The following is an 18,927-nucleotide window of genomic DNA, read 5'->3' on the forward strand; positions in this document are numbered from 1 at the left end:
GGCGGTGCCCCAACCCCCCAATCGGCCCTACCCTGAGCGTGACTGAGGGTAGCATCACAACCTCCCAATCTGCCCTGCTCTGTGCATGACAGGGGGCGGCGCCCCAATTCCCCAATCGGCCCTGCTCTGAGCCCAACCAGGGGCTGCACCTAGGGATTGGGCCTGCCCTCTGCCACCCAGGAGCAGGCCTAAGCCAGCAGGTCGTTATCTCCCAAGGGGTCCCAGACTGTGAGGGGCATAGGCCGGGCTGAGGGACCCCCTCTCTCCCCCCCCCCCCCGAGAGCACAAATTTTTGTGCACCGGGCCTCTAGTATATATATAAAGAGGTAATATGCTAATTGGTACTAACGGTGTCCCAGTTATGACCACTCAACAGGCTGCACAAACAGAGGAGCTGGTGGGCGGGGTGGGGGGGTGGGGGGACTTGAGCCATCAGGACATGAGGCTGCCTCTGGGGGCCGCCCCCGTGGGGGAGGCGCCTGCAGGCCCACTGCGACACCCACCCAGAGGTGGGGCGTCAGGACAGGCCATGGTGGCCCCCCTGGCAGAGGCACGCGCAGCCCTGCGGCACCACCTGGCCTGGAGGGGGGCGTCAGGATGGAGGCAGGGCCTTGGTGGAGAGCTCTCAGCACTCCTGTGCCTGGGTCTGAAGGCATGGAGAGGGAGGGAGAGCAGATGGGTAGTTAGGGGGGTTAGGCCAGGAGGGGAGAGCAGATAGGCAATTAAGGGATCAGACAAGGAGGGGAGAGCAGTTCGGGGCATCAGGCAGGCAGGCAGGTGAGCGCTTAGGAGCCAATGGTTCTGGTTTGCAAGAGGGATCCCAGATTGGAGAGGGTGCAGGCCAGGCTGAAGGACACCTCCCCCACCCCCATGCATGAATTTTGTGCACTGGGCCTCTAGTTAAAGAATAACTGATGTGAATGTGTTGGTTTGAAATTTGCATTCCCAAGTAAAGTAAAATGGTGTCATACTGCTCCTAATGATATGGGGTGGGGAATGAGAAACCCATGAGGAATTCTGTGAGTTCAAACAGTGTGGGTAAGAACGATTTCCATATGCAGTTGCTGTTTTCTCCTTCAAGTTGTCCCGTTCTCATTATTCTTTTCAAATATACACAGTTAAAGATATTTTAGCAAATATACACAGGTAAGGATGTTTTCCAAATATCACAAAAGAAACCTGCTTTAAACCTAGTAGGAATAGATTGAGTCAATTATGCCAAACTACATAAATAGATTAAAAAATTCTGCTATGTTGTTACATGGAAATGACTCAATTTACTTGATCAGCTAGAAAAACAAACTATAAACTTTATTAAAAATATCATTAGTAGTAATCTTGTTGTAGAGGACAATTTGAGATTTTCTTAAATATTAGATCAGCTGGACTTTTCCCATAACATCCCAAAATTGGGTTAGGGTTGATTTCAGGAGTTTCTACTAGTGGATGCTGGCCTCATATTGCCAATTGCCTGTTCTAAGGCCCCATCTTCCTCACCTGAATTACACCAAAGTCCTTCACACTAGTAATGGTCTTCCCATTGTTTGGTCTTCTCCTTGCATTCACAAAATTCATCTTCCACCAACTCCAATTTGATCACTAAATCCCATGATAAAAAAAAAAAAAAAACCTTTATAGCTCTCTGGCCTTGTGTAAGAGCATATTGAATGTGTTGGGTTTTAGGACAAAAGAGAGATGATATAAACTCTACAGTAGTGCTTCTCAAAGTTAAACATGTTTCAGAAGGACTTGGAGAACTTGTTAAAATACAGATTCCTGGGCCGCACCTATAGAGGTTCAGATCTAGTAGATCTGAGGCAGAATAAGAAGGTACATTTCTAACAAGCTCCCAGCATCAGGGAAGGTGCTGGTCTGTGGACCACACTTGGAGAAGCTCTACTTCCATCTTCTTTACTTTACACACTGTTTCCTCTCAAACAAAGTTTTCATTCAAACAAGGGGTTTATTTAATAACAGACGCCCAGTCACCTACTCTAATGCTCTGTCTGGGTCTACAAATAAGAAAACTGACACCTGGAGAACCAGGTCACCTGCTTAGTGGAAGACTGTTCTGTCCATTCTTCTTCAAACCTTCAATCTCACATTAAAGGCTCCCACTATATTTCTACTTTTCTCTCTTCTTCTCTATATCACCAATCTCTCAGTTCTGTGTTAGCTGGGTCATTTATCCTTCCCCAAACAAAACAGAATCATTTTCTTTTTTACTTCAAGTCTTTCCTACCACCATTCTTTCTGCTCCCCCTTCTCAAAAATATCTACTGTAATGATATTCCCAACACTTTGAATTGAACTCATTAACTTTTTTGACCCTAATATCTACTGTACTTCAGGAACTCACATGCATGGATGGCACATCTTGGACCTCAACATCACCCAGAATTGGGCCACCTCCAAGATTCTGGACTCCCAATAACAGATTATCTTGACAATAGCCTCCTAGGTTTTAAGACTCCTTGCCTGCTGTCCATTCTTGCTTCCTCCTAGGCAATCAAGGTAATCCTTCCTTGAGCTATACTTACCAACCTACCCAGACTGGATGATGCTTCACCTGCATCCTCACCAGAGTTCTAGAGTGCCTGCCTCGACTTTCTGCCAAGTCTGTCTTGCCAATCTCCTTCACAGAATTAATCTAAAAAATTGTTTTTTTTTCTATTCCTAGTCCTCTAAGCATTGTTGGCTATGGTCACATTACTATGTTGATGGAACCTTACTAATACCCTCAGCTAGATTTTCTTGCCTCAAGCAGACAATTTCTTCACCCCCAATAGACTCTTCCTCAAGCTTCCAAAGATATTCCTCAACATTTCCATAATCTTGAACCCCCAAGTCTGCTCCAATATCTCCCATTCCCATTGTTGCTTAAGCAAAACACAAGATGGAAGCCCAAGTCTGGGGCAAGACTGAAGAGGGTTTATTAGCATGCCACACTGTGTCTTGTGGGCACTGAGAGGCCATTCAAAGTTTTACTTTAGAAAGATCACTCTGGTGGTCGTGTGGAGGATGAATTAGAACAGGATAGAAGCAGATAAGTGAGAGGGATTCAGCAAATGCACAAAGAGGCCATGGAAGAATAAAGAAATAAGAATGACTAAACACTGTATTTTCATATAGTAAGTACACTACAGGCATGCGTTGAGCTAATTTATTCTGTCTCTGATTCTGAGGAAAATATATATAGAAAAACATTTACTGAACTTAAAAAATGTATAATTGAGACCAAGAATAGTTTTGCTATGCCTTGTCATAAGGCAAATGAAAGCTATTGTGCAATGGACAGATGGTGCAATGAGATGTAAAATGAAATTAGCAATGATGAAACCCAAATGGAAATGAGGGGAAGGTCGATATGTTAAAAGTCAAAGGAATTTGGCTCCATCTTGTCTCGCTTCATAAAAGACTGAGGTCATAGTTCAGTGGCTTTTATTGCAGAAAGTTGCAGGACTATCCATTGTGCCAAAGAACAAAATACTTACCCAGGGTTGTTCAAAGCTATAAGTGCGTCGCCGATCTTCTACATCTTCATCCTGCTTTGCTTGCTGGAACTCCTGTCGTAGACGCTGTATCCGATCATGGTTGCTAGTAGTTGACCTGTTGCTAAAAGAGAGAACGGGCAACAATGAAAACCCTTCACAAATACAATCTGTGCCTTGCAGTTACTAGAAAAAAGGGCATCTTGCTGGCAGATGACACTATTTAAGAGGAAGTGAATTTTAAAAACAGTATCGGGGCATTTGAAATATGTTTTCATTTTGATTAAGACTTATTGAAGTTATTTCAGACAAATATTCAGGAGGGAGAATAGTATTTTTAGACATTCCTTTTTCACAGGAATATAAAACCTCATTTCCTTTCTGTAATCTGGCAAGGTGTCCACAGAAAAACTTTTTGGAGAAAATATTGCTTTAAAAGTCAGAAATATCAGGGTCCAGTCCTAGCCCCTCCACCTTCTTAGACTAAGGAACTTAATGGCGCTAAGTTGCAGTTTCTTTAAATATATGAAGTGAACATAATAACCATTTTTTGCTCTAAATATCATGCTGTTAACAATCAAGTGAGATAATACCATACAATATAGTCTTACAGTATTATTTCATAATGCCATTATATAAAGTTCCTACTTATGCAGTATCAGAGGTCTATGCACAAAATGCAACTCTCAGAGCATAAATGAAAAGCATTTTTAAAAGTAAATTCAGGTGCTAGCTTTATGTAATCAGTTAGTTCATAATGATGTTGCCTTCTTTTTTATAGCAATGAATTTGACTTTATTCTCACAAATGCTTATAACATAGGCTCAGAAGGCAGTATTACACCCCTACACATACACACATACCAATGTAGAAACTGTCAAAGAAGACAAGTGACTTTTTAGAAGCCTCCCAGCTGCCCAGTATTGAAAGTAAGACAAGAATCCAGATTTTTCTGGATTCTAGAGTCTAGTCCCCATCCCACTGTGCCATGTCTCACTTAGAAAAACACATATTGTATTCCAAAACCCCTCCTTTACAAAGTCATACAAATTGTAAAAACAGTATTTTGAAAGAGTAATAGAGATGACCAAAAGTAAATCAATCTTACACCTCCTGCCACTTTTGGTTTATTCCATTCCCTGAGCACTATGTTGCATCCTACCAGAAAAGCTATTCAATCACACTAGGAATATACTATCTCCCCAACAAGACTTCAGACCTGTTAAGGATAAGGACCAAGTCTTATATTTATCACATTTACCCTTTAAACTGCTAGCAGAATGGTAAGCGGTAAGTTATTAGGAAGATGAAGTCTCTTCACTGAAAACAGGTTGCCCTGGATACTCAGTATGTTACTGAGTTCCTTTGGCTGCACACACTCCTGAGTGATGAAATTTATGAGGTAGCTTGGGAAAATAAAAGTCTGTTATGGTAGAGTACATACAATTCTCAAACCAACATGTCTTTGTATTATTCCACATATTTTGAAGAACTGCAAAGGCTTAAAAATCTGAAATTGAAAATGTTCATGTATAGGACCAAAGTATTAACATCTTCCATGAATACAAGATAGTCTGTCACCATTTAATCTACTGGGTTGATCCCTATCACCTTTATGTTTTCATAAATTTCATTAGAGCTTCTGGAATATCTTGCTAATATATTCAATTTGGTTATTTTCCAGGTCAATAAAAGGTTGTTTTTCTTCTGACAAACCTTTTGAATTGATTAGCCTGAGAACATTAAAGGTGAGTAGGTCTGTAAAATGTGCTACTTGACAACATGAGGCTTCAGCCCATATTTATGTACAGCCTTAAAACTTGACCTCCACACTCTTGAGCCAGGCAGGTTACTTTTCCTATTGGCTTTTAAAACATTTGTTTGAACAGATAAATTCTCAGAACTGTCTTCCCAATGTGATGCCCAGTTTCTCTCTGTGAAACTGTGATGGTGTAGGCATGAGAATCATTACACTCGCAGACAAAGAGATAGAAAAGTGAACATTCATTAATCTCATTGCCATCTTTCCAGCTGTACCTTTTTCCGTTCTGGGCATACTTCATAGCTTTCATAGGAGGCTTGACTGACAAATATAACTATAAATATTTCTCTATTATTTTCATGTAGCACAGATGGCTTTAATCCAATAATTATTAGGTTCATGAAGTCCACGCCGTTGATGAAAATTGACTTCTAACTATTTGCAAATAATTGAAAGTGTATCTCCCAACAGGAATTGACCCAGTATTCTTCATTTGAAATTCTGGCAACTTCAGTGTTTTTCATAGTATTAGATGAGTTCTGGAAGTCACCTCACTCTTATTTCCGAATCTGAGCAGCTGGTGAGACCATTGTTGCACATTCTTTTCCTTTCCTCCTATGCCCTAGAGAATGCCAACCAACTTGCCTAACACTAGGAAAGCCCCCCTCTAAGGGTTGAAATTAGAAAGCAGGCTGCAATGGTTTTCATGATTGATGAGGACTTCCAAAGACTGGAAGGCCATTCAGCATCCTTGGGGAATAACATTGGCATCTGAAGGTAAAATCCTGGCTTCAAGCGATGAAACCATTGCAGCTGCTCACTTCTGTTTCTCAGCCTCATCTATAATGATTCAATAATTCATACTTAGACTTCTAATGTTCTTGGTTAGCTCTTCTGCCAAGAAAGCCAAAGGAAATTTTAAATTTTCATTAGCACTGATGGCTACCCAACCCAAACTTATATTTGGGTTCATTGACAACTTAAAGTTGCTCATTATATTTTTGAGAACAGTAGAATAAATATACCACCTGAGTCAATCTGATGGGTAAGTGAGACAATAAAACTCAATGAGGAGTAAATAAATCATCTAAATATATAAAAGCCTAATATGCAAATTGTCCACTCGGGAGTTTGGGAGACGGGAGTTTGACATGCGCTGACCACGAGGGGGCAGCATGGAACGAAGGAAGGCCCCAGCCAGCAGCTGGCAGCAGGGGAAGGGCGGCCCCGGTCGGCAGCCAGGAGGCCCCAATTGGCCCTGATCCCAGGCTGGGCCTAGGGACCCTACCTGTGTACGAATTTCATGCACCAGGCCTCTAGTAATTTAATAATAGTTAACAGAAATGAAGGTTGAGGACAGTAAGACAGTAGAGTCCAATACTAACAGTTTCCCCTTATAATTGGTACTTATAGCCCAACTAAAACTTAATTTTACACACACTTACACACACACACACACACACACACATACATACATGTCCCAAAAATGAATACATACTTTAACAGGTGATAGCTCAATTTTGAAAATAAAATGTCTTTTAATTAACACTGCTTTTATAATTATTCAAAATGTATGTATGTATTTTTTGGAACACCCTATGTGTTAGCTAAATAAAGAGGGTCAGTTTTGGTTAGGAACAGTCTGAGTTAAGAAAGGATACACTGGATCACACACTCTGGAGATTCCTAACCTGGCATGCATGTCAACACCCTGAAATATATGGAACTCTAAGTTTTCCCAGCCATAATTATCATGGGATGTGTCCTCTCCAGTCAGAGGCAGACCACACAGTGTACTAGGCTTTAGAACCTTCAGATTTGCCTACTGCAATGTGCTTCACAAAAGGGGCTGAACGTACCAATTCCTGCTAACTGCAGTCATGGTACCGGTCCTGTATCTGTGCTCCACAGATGGTAATCCAAGCATCTCTTTAGGAAGAGTGAATGGGAAAAATTTTATGGCAGCGGTCCTCACGTACGCACATTATACATGAGAGCTGTCCCGAGTGCTTGTTAAAACATGCTGACTGACTGAGATTGCCCTGGATATTTTCTGACTCAGTAAGTCCTGTGCAGGGCCCAGGAATCTGCTTATGTTCAAATGCACTGCAGGTGCTATGCGGTGAATACTTTGAAAACAATGCCCACAGTCTTCATAGTCGGGACAAATTCCAATGCTTGCGGGTCATTAACTAAAGAGTGAAGGAGACCCCACTGGAAGCACCAACGTGTATTCTGTGACAAATTTGAGTAATATGCTTGGTCTAGAGGGGAGGCTCTTACTTGATTCTAGTAAGTTGCTGCCCTGAAGGGATATAGGTCTGGTGATGGCTCCTAATTTTTTTTTAAAAAGTCAGAACTACAATTTTCACCCCAAATTTTAAATGTTGGCTTTTTTTAAGATCCTAGATAAGCCCCCTCCCCAAAAATGTCTGTTGTGTACTATCTTGCAACTTCTACTTTATATTCTGCAGCTGCTGCTGACTTTATAGTTCCTTTTCTAGGCTATTTACTTTTACTGCATCAAGACAAGGCCAGTGGTCCCCTAGTCACAGTCCCAAAAAACAAATGTTAAAACAATGGGCATTGTGCGTATAGTCTTGTCTCTTGTAAAGTGTCTGTTCCCTCTGATCTGTCAAACCCTGATTACACTGACTGCCCTGCAGGCTTGAGTTCTGGCCTATCTTTTCAGACCTGTATGTGCTGAGAGAGAGGAGTTTGTGATGTGACTAATTCTTTATGGAGTAAAAGTACTTTCAAATTTACATTTTTAATTAGGGAAAGGAAATCTGAAAAATTGAACTAGAGGGCACAGCTTTAAGATCCAGAATTCAATGGAAGGGAAAACAGCCACTCATTTTTGTAAAAGGGAGGTACCATCTGAGAATACACTCTCCTTCCCATGGAAGAAAAAAAGGGGGAGGGAAACAGAGGGAGGTAATGAATCTTGGCAGGCTTTCGATGGTGCTCATAGGGGGAGATAATTATAATCTCTATCATAAGAGAAGAGAAATTACCAAAGAAAAGGGTAAGATAAATCTGTTCATATCTTTCTGTAATAACCTCTCCTTTTCTTTCCATTTTTACAATTCTATTAGTAAATCTAAGATATCAAATTCCACTTCCTTAAAGCCTTTCCTAAGGCTTCCTTCCTGTTCTTTTCAATTCGTCAATAATACTAGTAAGTGTCCTCTGACCCGAATACTGTTTAACAGTTTTATAGAACTTACATGTTTCCCTTTCTTAAATTTTTATACCTTTATCACAACCACTTAACATGTATATATTTTGTATGTCGCATCCCTGTGGCAGGGAAAATTGTTCAGCAAATATTTGTGATGGACAGACTTTAAGGTGGGTGCATGATTCCCACCTCTTGCTATTCACACCTTTGTGCAAAGCCCCACCCTTGAGTGTGGGCAGCCTGTGACTTGCTTCTATGCAGTGAAATGTAACAAAGGTCAAGGAATATATATGATCACATTGCTGTGCTTATATAAGAACAGTGTCCATCTTAATAGTCCATCTCTGTCTTTTCTGGCCTTGAAGATGAAAGCTGCCATGGATCTCACAGCTGCATAAAACAGAATGCTGCCAACAACTTCAGGAGAAGGAACAATGCTGCCTCCTGGGGCCTCCAGGTGAGAACCCAGCCTGGCTGACACCCTGAATGCACTGGATGAGACCTTGAGCAGAGGATTCAGCTAAGCTGTTGCCAGACTCCAGACCCACAGACACAGATATAATTGAGTGTTTTAAGCTGCTAAGAATCTGTTAGTTTGTTATGCAGCAATAGAAAACTGTACCCATTACACAGACAACAGGCGGGTGCAGGCATGAATGGGGGGATAGGGGTAACGTGGGGATAAGGACACATATGTAATAACTTAATCAATAAAAAATAAAATAAAATAAAAAAATGGACAAAAGCCCAACCTGCATGCCAACCTGCAGCTTTATTCGCAATTACTAAAACTTAGAAGCAACCAAGATGTCCTTAAAAGGCTGTCTTCCCAATTGGCAGTACAATTTTGCCAAGATCTGAGCAGAAATTTCGTCAAAGAAGACATATAGATGACAAATAAGTATGAAAAAATGTTTAACACTATTTGTCATTATGGAATTACAAAATGAAACAAAAATGAGATGCCACTATATACCTATTCGAATGGCTAAAATATGGACTTAATAAGAACATGTCATCATCGGTTCACTAACTGTAACAAAGATGCCCTACTAATGTAAGATGTTAAAAGGGGTAGCCGGGTGTAGGGCATTTGAGAACTCTGTTTTATCTTCACTGATTTTCTGTAAATCTAAAAGTGCTCTAAAACATAAAGTTTACCATAACAAAAAGTAAATAAATCATGCCTGGCACATGGTCATGTTATATAATTAAAAAAAAGAAAGAAAGAAAACTGTACCCATTGATGCCAATGTCAGCAATGTGACTTGACTTGGCTAATAGGATGTCAGTGGATGTGACACAAATAGGGGTTTAAAATGCAATGGCAAGGTGAGTCTGCTCTCTTGTGTTTCATTACAACAAAGATAACAAACTCCCTACACCTTCCTCCCTTGAATACACACGTACATCCCCACTACACTACATTACACTACTACCACCACATCGCTTTAAAAAATGTTAGGGGGTTATACATATTACATGAAAGAAAGTAGTCTAGAAGCACACAGACCTATGCCCTACCCACAGTTGCAACCAAATATTACCTGTTGCAAAAGCATGTTGGCGAGAACGGAATAAGTGAGAGGAACCATATTTGAAGAATAAATTTTACCACTGTCATTTATATAGTTAGTTATGCCAAAGTTCTGGTCTCAGAGAAAAACTGCACAAAGTAAATACAGGGTGGGGCAAAAGTAGGTTTACAGTTTGCATAGAAAATAATACAATGATTAATAAATAATAGTACAAGAATAAACTGTGTTTCATGTAGGGGTGACTCCTTTTGTCAATCTCCCAATCACTTCACCCAAAACACACCACTCTGGTTCTGTGATCTCTGAAAATTAGCCTTCATGAGACCAAAGCAGAAATATGGATGTTTTTCCAGCGTGTGGTGAAACTAGACCTGCCAACCAGGTCATTCGGTAAAACTGAACTCAACGGCTCACTCCTGGCAGAGACTGGTGACCTGCTAGACTCTCAAAGGAGATATATTCCTGGTTAAAACTGTCTATTAATGGTAGGCACCAATTTAGTGCCAACAGGAATTCCCCATTTGGGGTGCAGTGAAGAAGGAACTTTATTCAACCCAAAACAACCTTCTTGGGTTGACAGCTCTGCTCTGCCTTGCACTGCACTGTGCTGTTCTGTTCTGGCCTGCACTGCCCTGCTCCAGTGAGGCAGTCTTTGGTGTTTCAGCTCACCCAGGGAAATACAGTCTTAAGTTTTCAGTGGAAAAGGAAAATACGCTCTCAGAGCCAGAGGGGAGCTGGCTTATACAGACAGAAGTCCCCACTTCTGCGTCCCTGACTGGTCTGTCTTCATGCAACTGAGGACTCTAAATCCTGGCAGTTTGAGTGGTCCAAAAGGCACTATCCTGATTGATCAGTGATAATGTTGATGGAGATATAGCTGCACAGCTCTGATTGGATGGAGAAAGCCTCAGTCCTATTGGTTGAAATACAATTCCAGGACCTCCTCTATACCAGCTAGCTGAGCTAGCAGAAACACAGTGCAGTCAGGCAGTTCAGTGCAGGCTTCCCCCTGAAGAGCAGTTTGCATGAAAGGTCCTTATGCAGAAATGGCTGCTGGGCTCTGTTTTTTTAAAATTTGAGCCCAGTTAACCATCTGAAGCCCTGCTCTCTCAGAGTCTACAAAACTTAGTTTGGTTTTAAAACTAATTTTACTTATTTTGCCAAGGGTCCAGGCATTAACAGATGTCCTCCAAACCCCCAATTTACAAAAGATTGGTACACAGTAAAGATTTGGGGTAACCATATCAGCTTATATCTTTAGCCTTTTCATTTTTGAGAATATAATTCTCAGCCCAAGTAATTTATTTTTGGACCTAAGTACAAAATTCTATTCCAAATGCTAGTGAATTTTACACCTGCAATTGGCATCCAATTACTGGGGATACAAAAGGGCATTATTCTTTTCCCAATTAAAAAATACAAAAATAAATTTCCGAATTATATCGTGAGATCTTGGAAACAATGAATCTCCACACTTGATGCTTTTTCCTATTGTATTTCTCTTACTCACTCAGGTATTCCCACACAGCCCGGAGGGACAATGCTAGAATTCTGCTAACTGCCAACATCTCTGCTTAAGGAGCTCTTTCTCCTCCACTTGCCAGAGCGTCACAGTCCTAGGGTCGCACAGGCTCTGGGATTCCCAATCAAAAATTCTGAACATCAGTACAGCCTATCCCAGCACTCTCAGAAAAGAGAAGGCATTATATTAAAGCTCCAAGGACTCCATTTACGCTCAAGGACTGTGACTTCTCCAAGCCTTGATGATGCATTTAGGTAATGATGCAGACCTGCACAGGAGGTTCCCATGGTTTTTTAGTCACTTATTTGAAGTAAAGGTATCTCTTTATTGACTTCCTTGGTAATTACACAAATGGAAGACTAAAGATTCAGCACATTATGTAAACATTCCACCCTAAGATTACTATTCTTTTTTAAAAAAATATATTTTTATTGATTTTTTACAGAGAGGAAGGGAGAGAGATAGAGAGCTAGAAACATCGATGAGAGAGAAACATTGATCAGCTGCCTCCTGCACATCTCCTACTGGGGATGTGCCCGCAACCCAGGTACATGCCCTTGACCGGAATCGAACCTGGGACCTTTCAGTCCGCAGGGCTACGCTCTATCCACTGAGCCAAACCGGTTTCGGCAACTATTCTTTTTTGAAAGATTTTCATTGAAAAAAAATTAGAGTACCTTTCCCTTCCTTGTCCAATTACTAATTCTTCTTGCATCCTAAGAAAGAGAAAACACTCAGTCCCTTTATTTAGGCCAATGAAAAATCTAAAATTCAGCTAATTAATAGATATCACTTAAAACAGACACCAGGACTGGATTAGGCAAAAAAGTGACACCAGGAAAACATGTAGGACAGGCCTGTCACCTAGCTTTAGAAACAGGCAGCCAGCAACGACCAAAAATGTCTCAGATCATTAAGCAACATTTCACTGTGATGTCATGCACGGATGTGCAGAGTTGTAATCCTTTCAAAACAGACAGATTGTCAGCATGATAAAGTGGATACAAACAAGTTCTTGAACAGGGATGACTAAAGCATTGGGGGCAGAATGTCACTGAACTAAAACGGGATTCCAGCACAACCCCCAGGAACTGACACCATTCAGAGACTATAGGTAAACAACGCGCTCCTCACTGAGATGCTCTCCTATACTGATGAGCAGTTCCATAAAGTATTCCTGATCCTGTAATCACCAAAGAGTTAAAATCCACAGATGTCAGAACTGAGTTTGTAATTGCTATAAATTAGTGAGCGAACACAGGTTTCTCATTTAAAGACATTATAACTGTATGGTAAAATGGAGTACTTGCAACATGTTTTTGTTCCTGGCACTCAAATCAGTAGCATTTTTTGTAAAATCCTGGGTGTGTGACAGGTTCCTCTCTCTGAACATGTGCTTATTCTTGGGGAGAAAAACCGCTAAATGGTAACGAATTTGTCGCCTAAATTGTTTTAGTGAGCTACATTGTGCCTTCATCTGTGCTTACTTAAAACAGAGTGAAGTGGTTCACCCTCCCTGAGAAAGCTTTTGCTTCTCTTGGAAGAACCTGGAGTACTTCCCCCGAGAGTGCATGGGTTTGCCTGCTGTCACCTATTCAGGCAAGGAAGCATAAATTGCTAAATTAAAACAGAAAGAAGGAACAGACTCAAATGCTGTGAAAAAGCAAACTGAACTTTCAGATTAGTTAAGCATTAGAGTAGCCTGGCTTAGACTGGGGCTTTCTACTATGGATGGCTCAAACTAGAAGATTTATGAGCAATACGGGGAAGGAGTGGGAAGGTTAAACCAAGAAATGTATCAATTACCAAAGTACAAATAAAAATAGCTCCTCTGCACAAGCTTCATTAAGTTTTATCAGCAAGTTTCTTGGGGTTTTACACTCAAACCACAGGTCATAAATTCACAGTAAATCCCCCATATGTTCACAAAACACCTGAATTCAATTTCTCTTCTGCTTGTGAAGTAGGAATGTGATGCTCAAATTAATTATGCATGCAAAGTTAGTTTCTAACTAGGGCAGCTTTTTCATCAATCTTAGCATTTTTATATTGGTATAGAGGTATAAATTCTCTTTCAAGTTTGAACAGTGAAAAACAAAAGTTAGTAAAAACCTTGTTACAATGTTTGCATTTTTCTATAGACATGTTTGAACTACAGCAAATGGTATTCATATTTACTTTAAAGTTTTTAGACAAATATTTCTTTGGATATGTACAAACTACCTTGAATTATAGACAAAGTCTAAACTGAAGCTAAATGCTATATTTATGTGTTTGTATACATGTGAAATTAGCTACTTAGGAAATATGCCATTGTCAGTTTATTTTCAGTTTTACTCATCATTTATACTAGGAAAAGAATTATGAGAAACTTACACAAATCCCAAAGGACTCACGTTCCTCAGCTGATAAAATTCATTTTCAGATTCTGACACCCAAGATTTGTTGTCCATTTCACACCAATTTCAGTGTAATAAATCATCACAAATTAAAAACATGCATCTATGTTCTGGGTTAAAAAGATAGTCTCCACACCGTTAATACTGCATTGCTTCTGATGTGATGAGTAACGGGGATGGTCGCCTGTCTCCTTCAGGAAGACTCAGGACTCGATTTCACCTAGTCCCTCCGTGGTCATTCAGTAACAGGGCCATCATTTTATCAGCAGGAAAATCTCAGGAATGCAACCCTTACCCATTTTTTTAATAATATCATCATTCTTCCTTACTAGCCTGTCACTGGTCTCAGGCAGGAGTGAGACAAATTTAGCTTTACTTTTTTGAGGGGAATTACTTCAGCTACAAAGAACATGTATATGTGCACAGACATACATACTTTCAGGAAGCAACAACAAACACACTCAAAAAATACATTCTGTTACGAGCCTGTGGTGGCTTTTCCTGACTACAAAATCTCACAGAAATAGTCCAAGTCAGTTTCTAACCAAAAAGATTATAAATCTATTGCAGTCACACCTCCAATGAGGCATTGGCTTAAGATGGCACAAAAGTAATATTACTTAGCAAGCTTTAAAAAACTATCATTACAAAACTAATTATCAAAGTTGTTTCAGAAACTGTATTCTAATAAAAATTTTTAAACAAATGACTTTTGAATATTGTGAGAGTGAATGTTAGAGCTCAAAACCCAAGATAGTGGGAAAATCCAGATTGAACTTCTGCAGGCCCCTGAAGGAGGATAGGTACAGAAGCAGAGTTTTCTGTGCCTCTGTCTTCCCAAATTGCTAGCTGGCTACCCTGTGTAGCTTTATATGAATAAATGATGGGAGAGAAAATGTTTTCCAGGTATCCCGATGAATTTAAGGGCATTCTTTTTTAAAATTTATTTTTATTGATATTTACAGAGAGAAGAAGGGAGAGAGGGGGAGAGAGAGAAACATCGATGTGAGAGCATAACATTTGATCAGCTGCCTGCTGCATGCCCCCCACCGGGGATTGAGTCTGCAACCTGGAATTGAACTAGCAACCCTTTGGTGCACAGGCTGACACCCAACCAACTGAGCCACACTGGCCAGGGCTAAATTCTTGAAAATTAAATGTTACTGCCTATAAGAAACTGCATCTGTCATCTTTTTTAACAATGCAAGAAGCAGTTATAATTTGGGGTTAATGCTTACAGTGTGTGATTTTCATGAACTGTTTAATAAATGGCAAGGATATATAAGATATTCTAATAGGTTAGAGCTGAAGAAAGTTTATGCATTTTACTATTTCTTCAATAATACCACTGGGAATATAAAGGTTAGCCAGTTGTGACTCACAGTTAAAGTCTATGCTTCAAACAAAAATATACATTTGGGTGTCTGAATAAAGAGGAAAAGGAATTTAATGTTACAGGTGAAAATCTTGAAAAACTAAAAGAAGAGCAAAAATCAGGAATACATTATAAAAATTTGAAATAAAAAAGCAGTGAAAATTAAATTACAAAACCTGATAGATTTTAATGATAAAATGAAAATGATTACCATGTTCTTTTGTTAATATTAGAGAGGTTTTTTTTGGGAGGGGAGGTTAATTTATTTATTGTCTAAAGTTTTACATATGTCTCCTTTCCCCCCCAATTGAATATTAGAGAGGTTTTATCATGCAAACATAGAAATATAGAACCATTATTTTAATTCTTTAATCATGAACCAATTATAGAATTCAAGGCTAACATTTTCATTGTTTTTGCAATCTCTGTCTTTAATGATAGCATAATTGCCAAAAACAAACAAACAAACAAAAAAAACCTACACAAAATTAAGCTTTTTTAAAAAGATAAAAATTCCGGTATAATGCAGTGCTTAATGCTCATGTCATAATTCTAAATCATGGCTAAATTCTATATGGCTTTCCTGAAATGACTTAAAGTGGAAAATAATGTACATTTTATGAGTGGCTAACTCTGAAATGTTTTTGAGAACTAGAATAAAAGTAGAAACATACATTGATTAGTTTTTTGTTTTTGTTTTTTAAACCAGAGCACTGGATGTGTGAACCCTGAGAAAGGAAATACCTAATAAGAAAGGCTCTCAGTGGCCAACTGGATTCAAACTTAAAAACATACAAAAATACCCCAGAGCCCAGCAGCCATATTTCTACACAGAGGCCTGTCACGCAAACTGCACTTCAGGGAGAAGCCTGCACTGAACTCCTGTCTGCACTGTTTCTGCCATCTGAGCCAGCCCTTGGAAAGGAGTTCCCTTTGAAAGGAGTTCCTGGAATTGTCTTTCAACCAATAGGACTGTGACTTTCCCCATCTAATCTTAGCTGTGAGCTATATTAACATCAGCATTTTCACTGACCAATCAGAACAGTTCCATTCTACCAATCAGGACAATGCTCTTTGGACCAATCAAACTGTTAGGATTTGGAGTCCTCATTTGGACAGACTAACCAGGGATTCAGGGGTGGGGACTTCTATCTACATAAGTCAGTTCCCCTCTGGCTTCAAATGTGCACTTTTCCACTCAAGACTGAAGACTGCTTTTCACCAGCTGGAGCTGAAACAACAAAGATAATCTTGTCAGAGGACAGCAGCACAGGAGCAGAGCTCAGCAGACCAGAGCAGGTGAAGCAGACCGGAGCAGAGCTGTCTAGCGGGAGAGAGCCCTAGGCCACCTGGACCTGGGAGGCACAGCCATGCTGCACTGTTTTATAATTGAGCTGCAACACTATTGAGCTGTTACACAGTTGTGCTGTTTTCACAGCCATGCTGTATCACAATTGAGCAGTTTGTACTGAATAAAGTTTCCTTCTTCGCCACAACCCAATTTGGGGATTCCTGTTGGCATTGAAATGATGTCAACTACCACTGGTTGACAGATGTGCCCAAATGAAAAACTGGTATGTGTTACTGATTTTTAAACCCTTTTTAGATCATTGAAATATTTTTCTTGACAAATAATTTTTAACCTCCATTTATGCTCCTAACTAAATTCATAATTAGCAGTTAATAATTTTAATTAATAATTTTCTAGGCTTTTCTTCTATTCATAATTTGGCCATGTCCTGATGTACTAATAATCTACCTGGAACGAGGAAATAAAAGAGTTAGAAATGCCAATCAATTTAATTTCTCATTTCATGTTTAGCTGAGTTATAATGAGAAAACACAAAAAGTGTGACATATTGGTTTGGAATTATTGATGGATTTGAAAGTGGCTTGCATCATTCTTTTGTAAATTCCATGTTTTCAAAGTAATACCTATTATGTGCAGCTTATATTTTAAAATGCTAACTAAAAGGTTTAAAATAAAAGAATCTCCTGCTTCATCAGGCATTGTCCCAAAAGACCTTTTTGCTTTCTCACTGATTTATTTTTACAAACTCCCAACAGCAGTACTTTTGTATGCAACTACCTTTTTCTTCTAAAAGTGTAATTAATTTTCAAACACATTGGTTAGCTGTGGGTTTGCTTGTAGTTAATCGAGATTTTACTGTATCAGAGTGCTTCAACATGACTTTAAAATTAAACTATAGTTAAATAAAATGAGAAAAAAAACCCTTTACTTATTTTGTGAGCATGATATTCATAATAGAAGAGATTTTTTTTCCTCTGGTTTGACATTTTACTCTCTTAATTTCAAAGATTTTCAAACTTCTAAACAAAAAAATCAACAATATTGAATTCCAGACACAAATTCTTTAAAATTAAAATTTTGATGAAAAACTTTTTGACCTTTATAAGTTGATTGATATGGTAAAATTTTCAAATCTCTATGTCTAAAATTTTCAAAGACTTTAATTTGACATTTTACTAACTTAACTTTCTTTTGGGGAAAAAAGTCATTTAACATGTTTAGGTTTTAATGAAGATTAGTTTTGCTATAAGAAACACAGGATTTTTGATCTTTCCATTAACAAAGAAGAGCTGGAAAACAGGAAGAGTAGCAGCCAGCCAAGGTGCTACTGAACCAAGAGAAGAAGCAAAGGTCACAGGAATTCAGGTGCACTTTTCAAAACCGGCCTCGGTGTCTGAAGCTCACCAAGGCAGGATCTGTGCCAGCTTATACCTGACCACAAAGGAGAAAGAAATGGAGCAAAGCATCTGTTAAACTCAGAGTGATGCTTTCCAAGCGGACGGTAACACTGCTTTTCTTGTACTTTTATGTTCAACCAACGTCCAAGTAGCAGTGTACAAGGAAGCTAAGCCAAGATCTATCCCTTTATTCTATTGATGAGGCAACTGAGATCTAGAGAGATAAAATAACATGCCAAGGTCAACAAAGTAGGAGATGGCAGGCTTAGGGCAATGCAAGTATGTGGGTTCTTAGCACAGGGCTACTCCAGGGGGGCACATGTGTGAACACTCTGTTGTGGGCTACATCTTCCTGATGCATAGACATTGGAGGGAAAGATTTCTCATCTGTGACATACTTGAATTAGGATATATCAAGAGTGTGCACGCCTTCTATCTGTCTGTCTGTCTCTCTCAGAATACACTTTTAGTTAAAAATATAAATTTAAAGTAAACATGATACTATTTCTTATTTATTCCACATGAGATCAGCAATTGAAGTCTTTGAGGTACATCATTCCTAAAAGAGTATCATATTTGAGGTATAATAAAAGCAAAAATAAGAAAACCAGCCTTTGGCCGTTTTAATTCATATCCTCCAGAAGTCATTCAAATTTATATAATTCCTTTGCCCAAGATGTATCTTTTATTAGCAATCAGTTTCATTCAAAGTCTTATAGGAAAGAAGAATTAAATATTAAGGTCCAGAGAATTTTAAGTATCTATTCCATTATCTTAAATATAACTCCAGACAAACCAAAAAGCAAACCTTTTTCTCCCCCTTACCCTTCAACATAAATAAAACTTTTAGTATTTTCCCTTATGGTGCAATTCATACCAAATGATGACAGTATTTACAGTGTCTGCTTTGAAAGGGCATAGTTCCTACTTCAATTAAAGCCCCTGAG

The 18,927-nt window shown here is 39.3% G+C and overlaps 1 protein-coding gene and 1 long non-coding RNA gene across 23 annotated transcripts in view; one reads left to right on the forward strand and one right to left on the reverse strand.

Moving 5' to 3' along the window:
* The window catches only part of LOC132211217 (uncharacterized), a 1,824,365-nt gene that overhangs the window by 1,628,524 nt on the left and 176,914 nt on the right, over positions 1-18,927 (forward strand). The gene's annotated exons all lie outside the window — the stretch shown is intronic.
* Positions 1-18,927, reverse strand: part of PARD3 (par-3 family cell polarity regulator) — a 780,879-nt gene that overhangs the window by 29,635 nt on the left and 732,317 nt on the right. For all 22 annotated transcript variants that reach the window (XM_059655793.1, XM_059655831.1, XM_059655947.1 and 19 more), the window contains one exon: positions 3,495-3,615. In XM_059655793.1, the coding sequence (XP_059511776.1) occupies positions 3,495-3,615 (121 nt within the window). The remainder of the gene's footprint in view (positions 1-3,494; positions 3,616-18,927) is intronic.

Source organism: Myotis daubentonii, chromosome 1, assembly GCF_963259705.1.
Source record: "Myotis daubentonii chromosome 1, mMyoDau2.1, whole genome shotgun sequence".
Classification (NCBI taxonomy): domain Eukaryota; kingdom Metazoa; phylum Chordata; class Mammalia; order Chiroptera; family Vespertilionidae; genus Myotis; species Myotis daubentonii.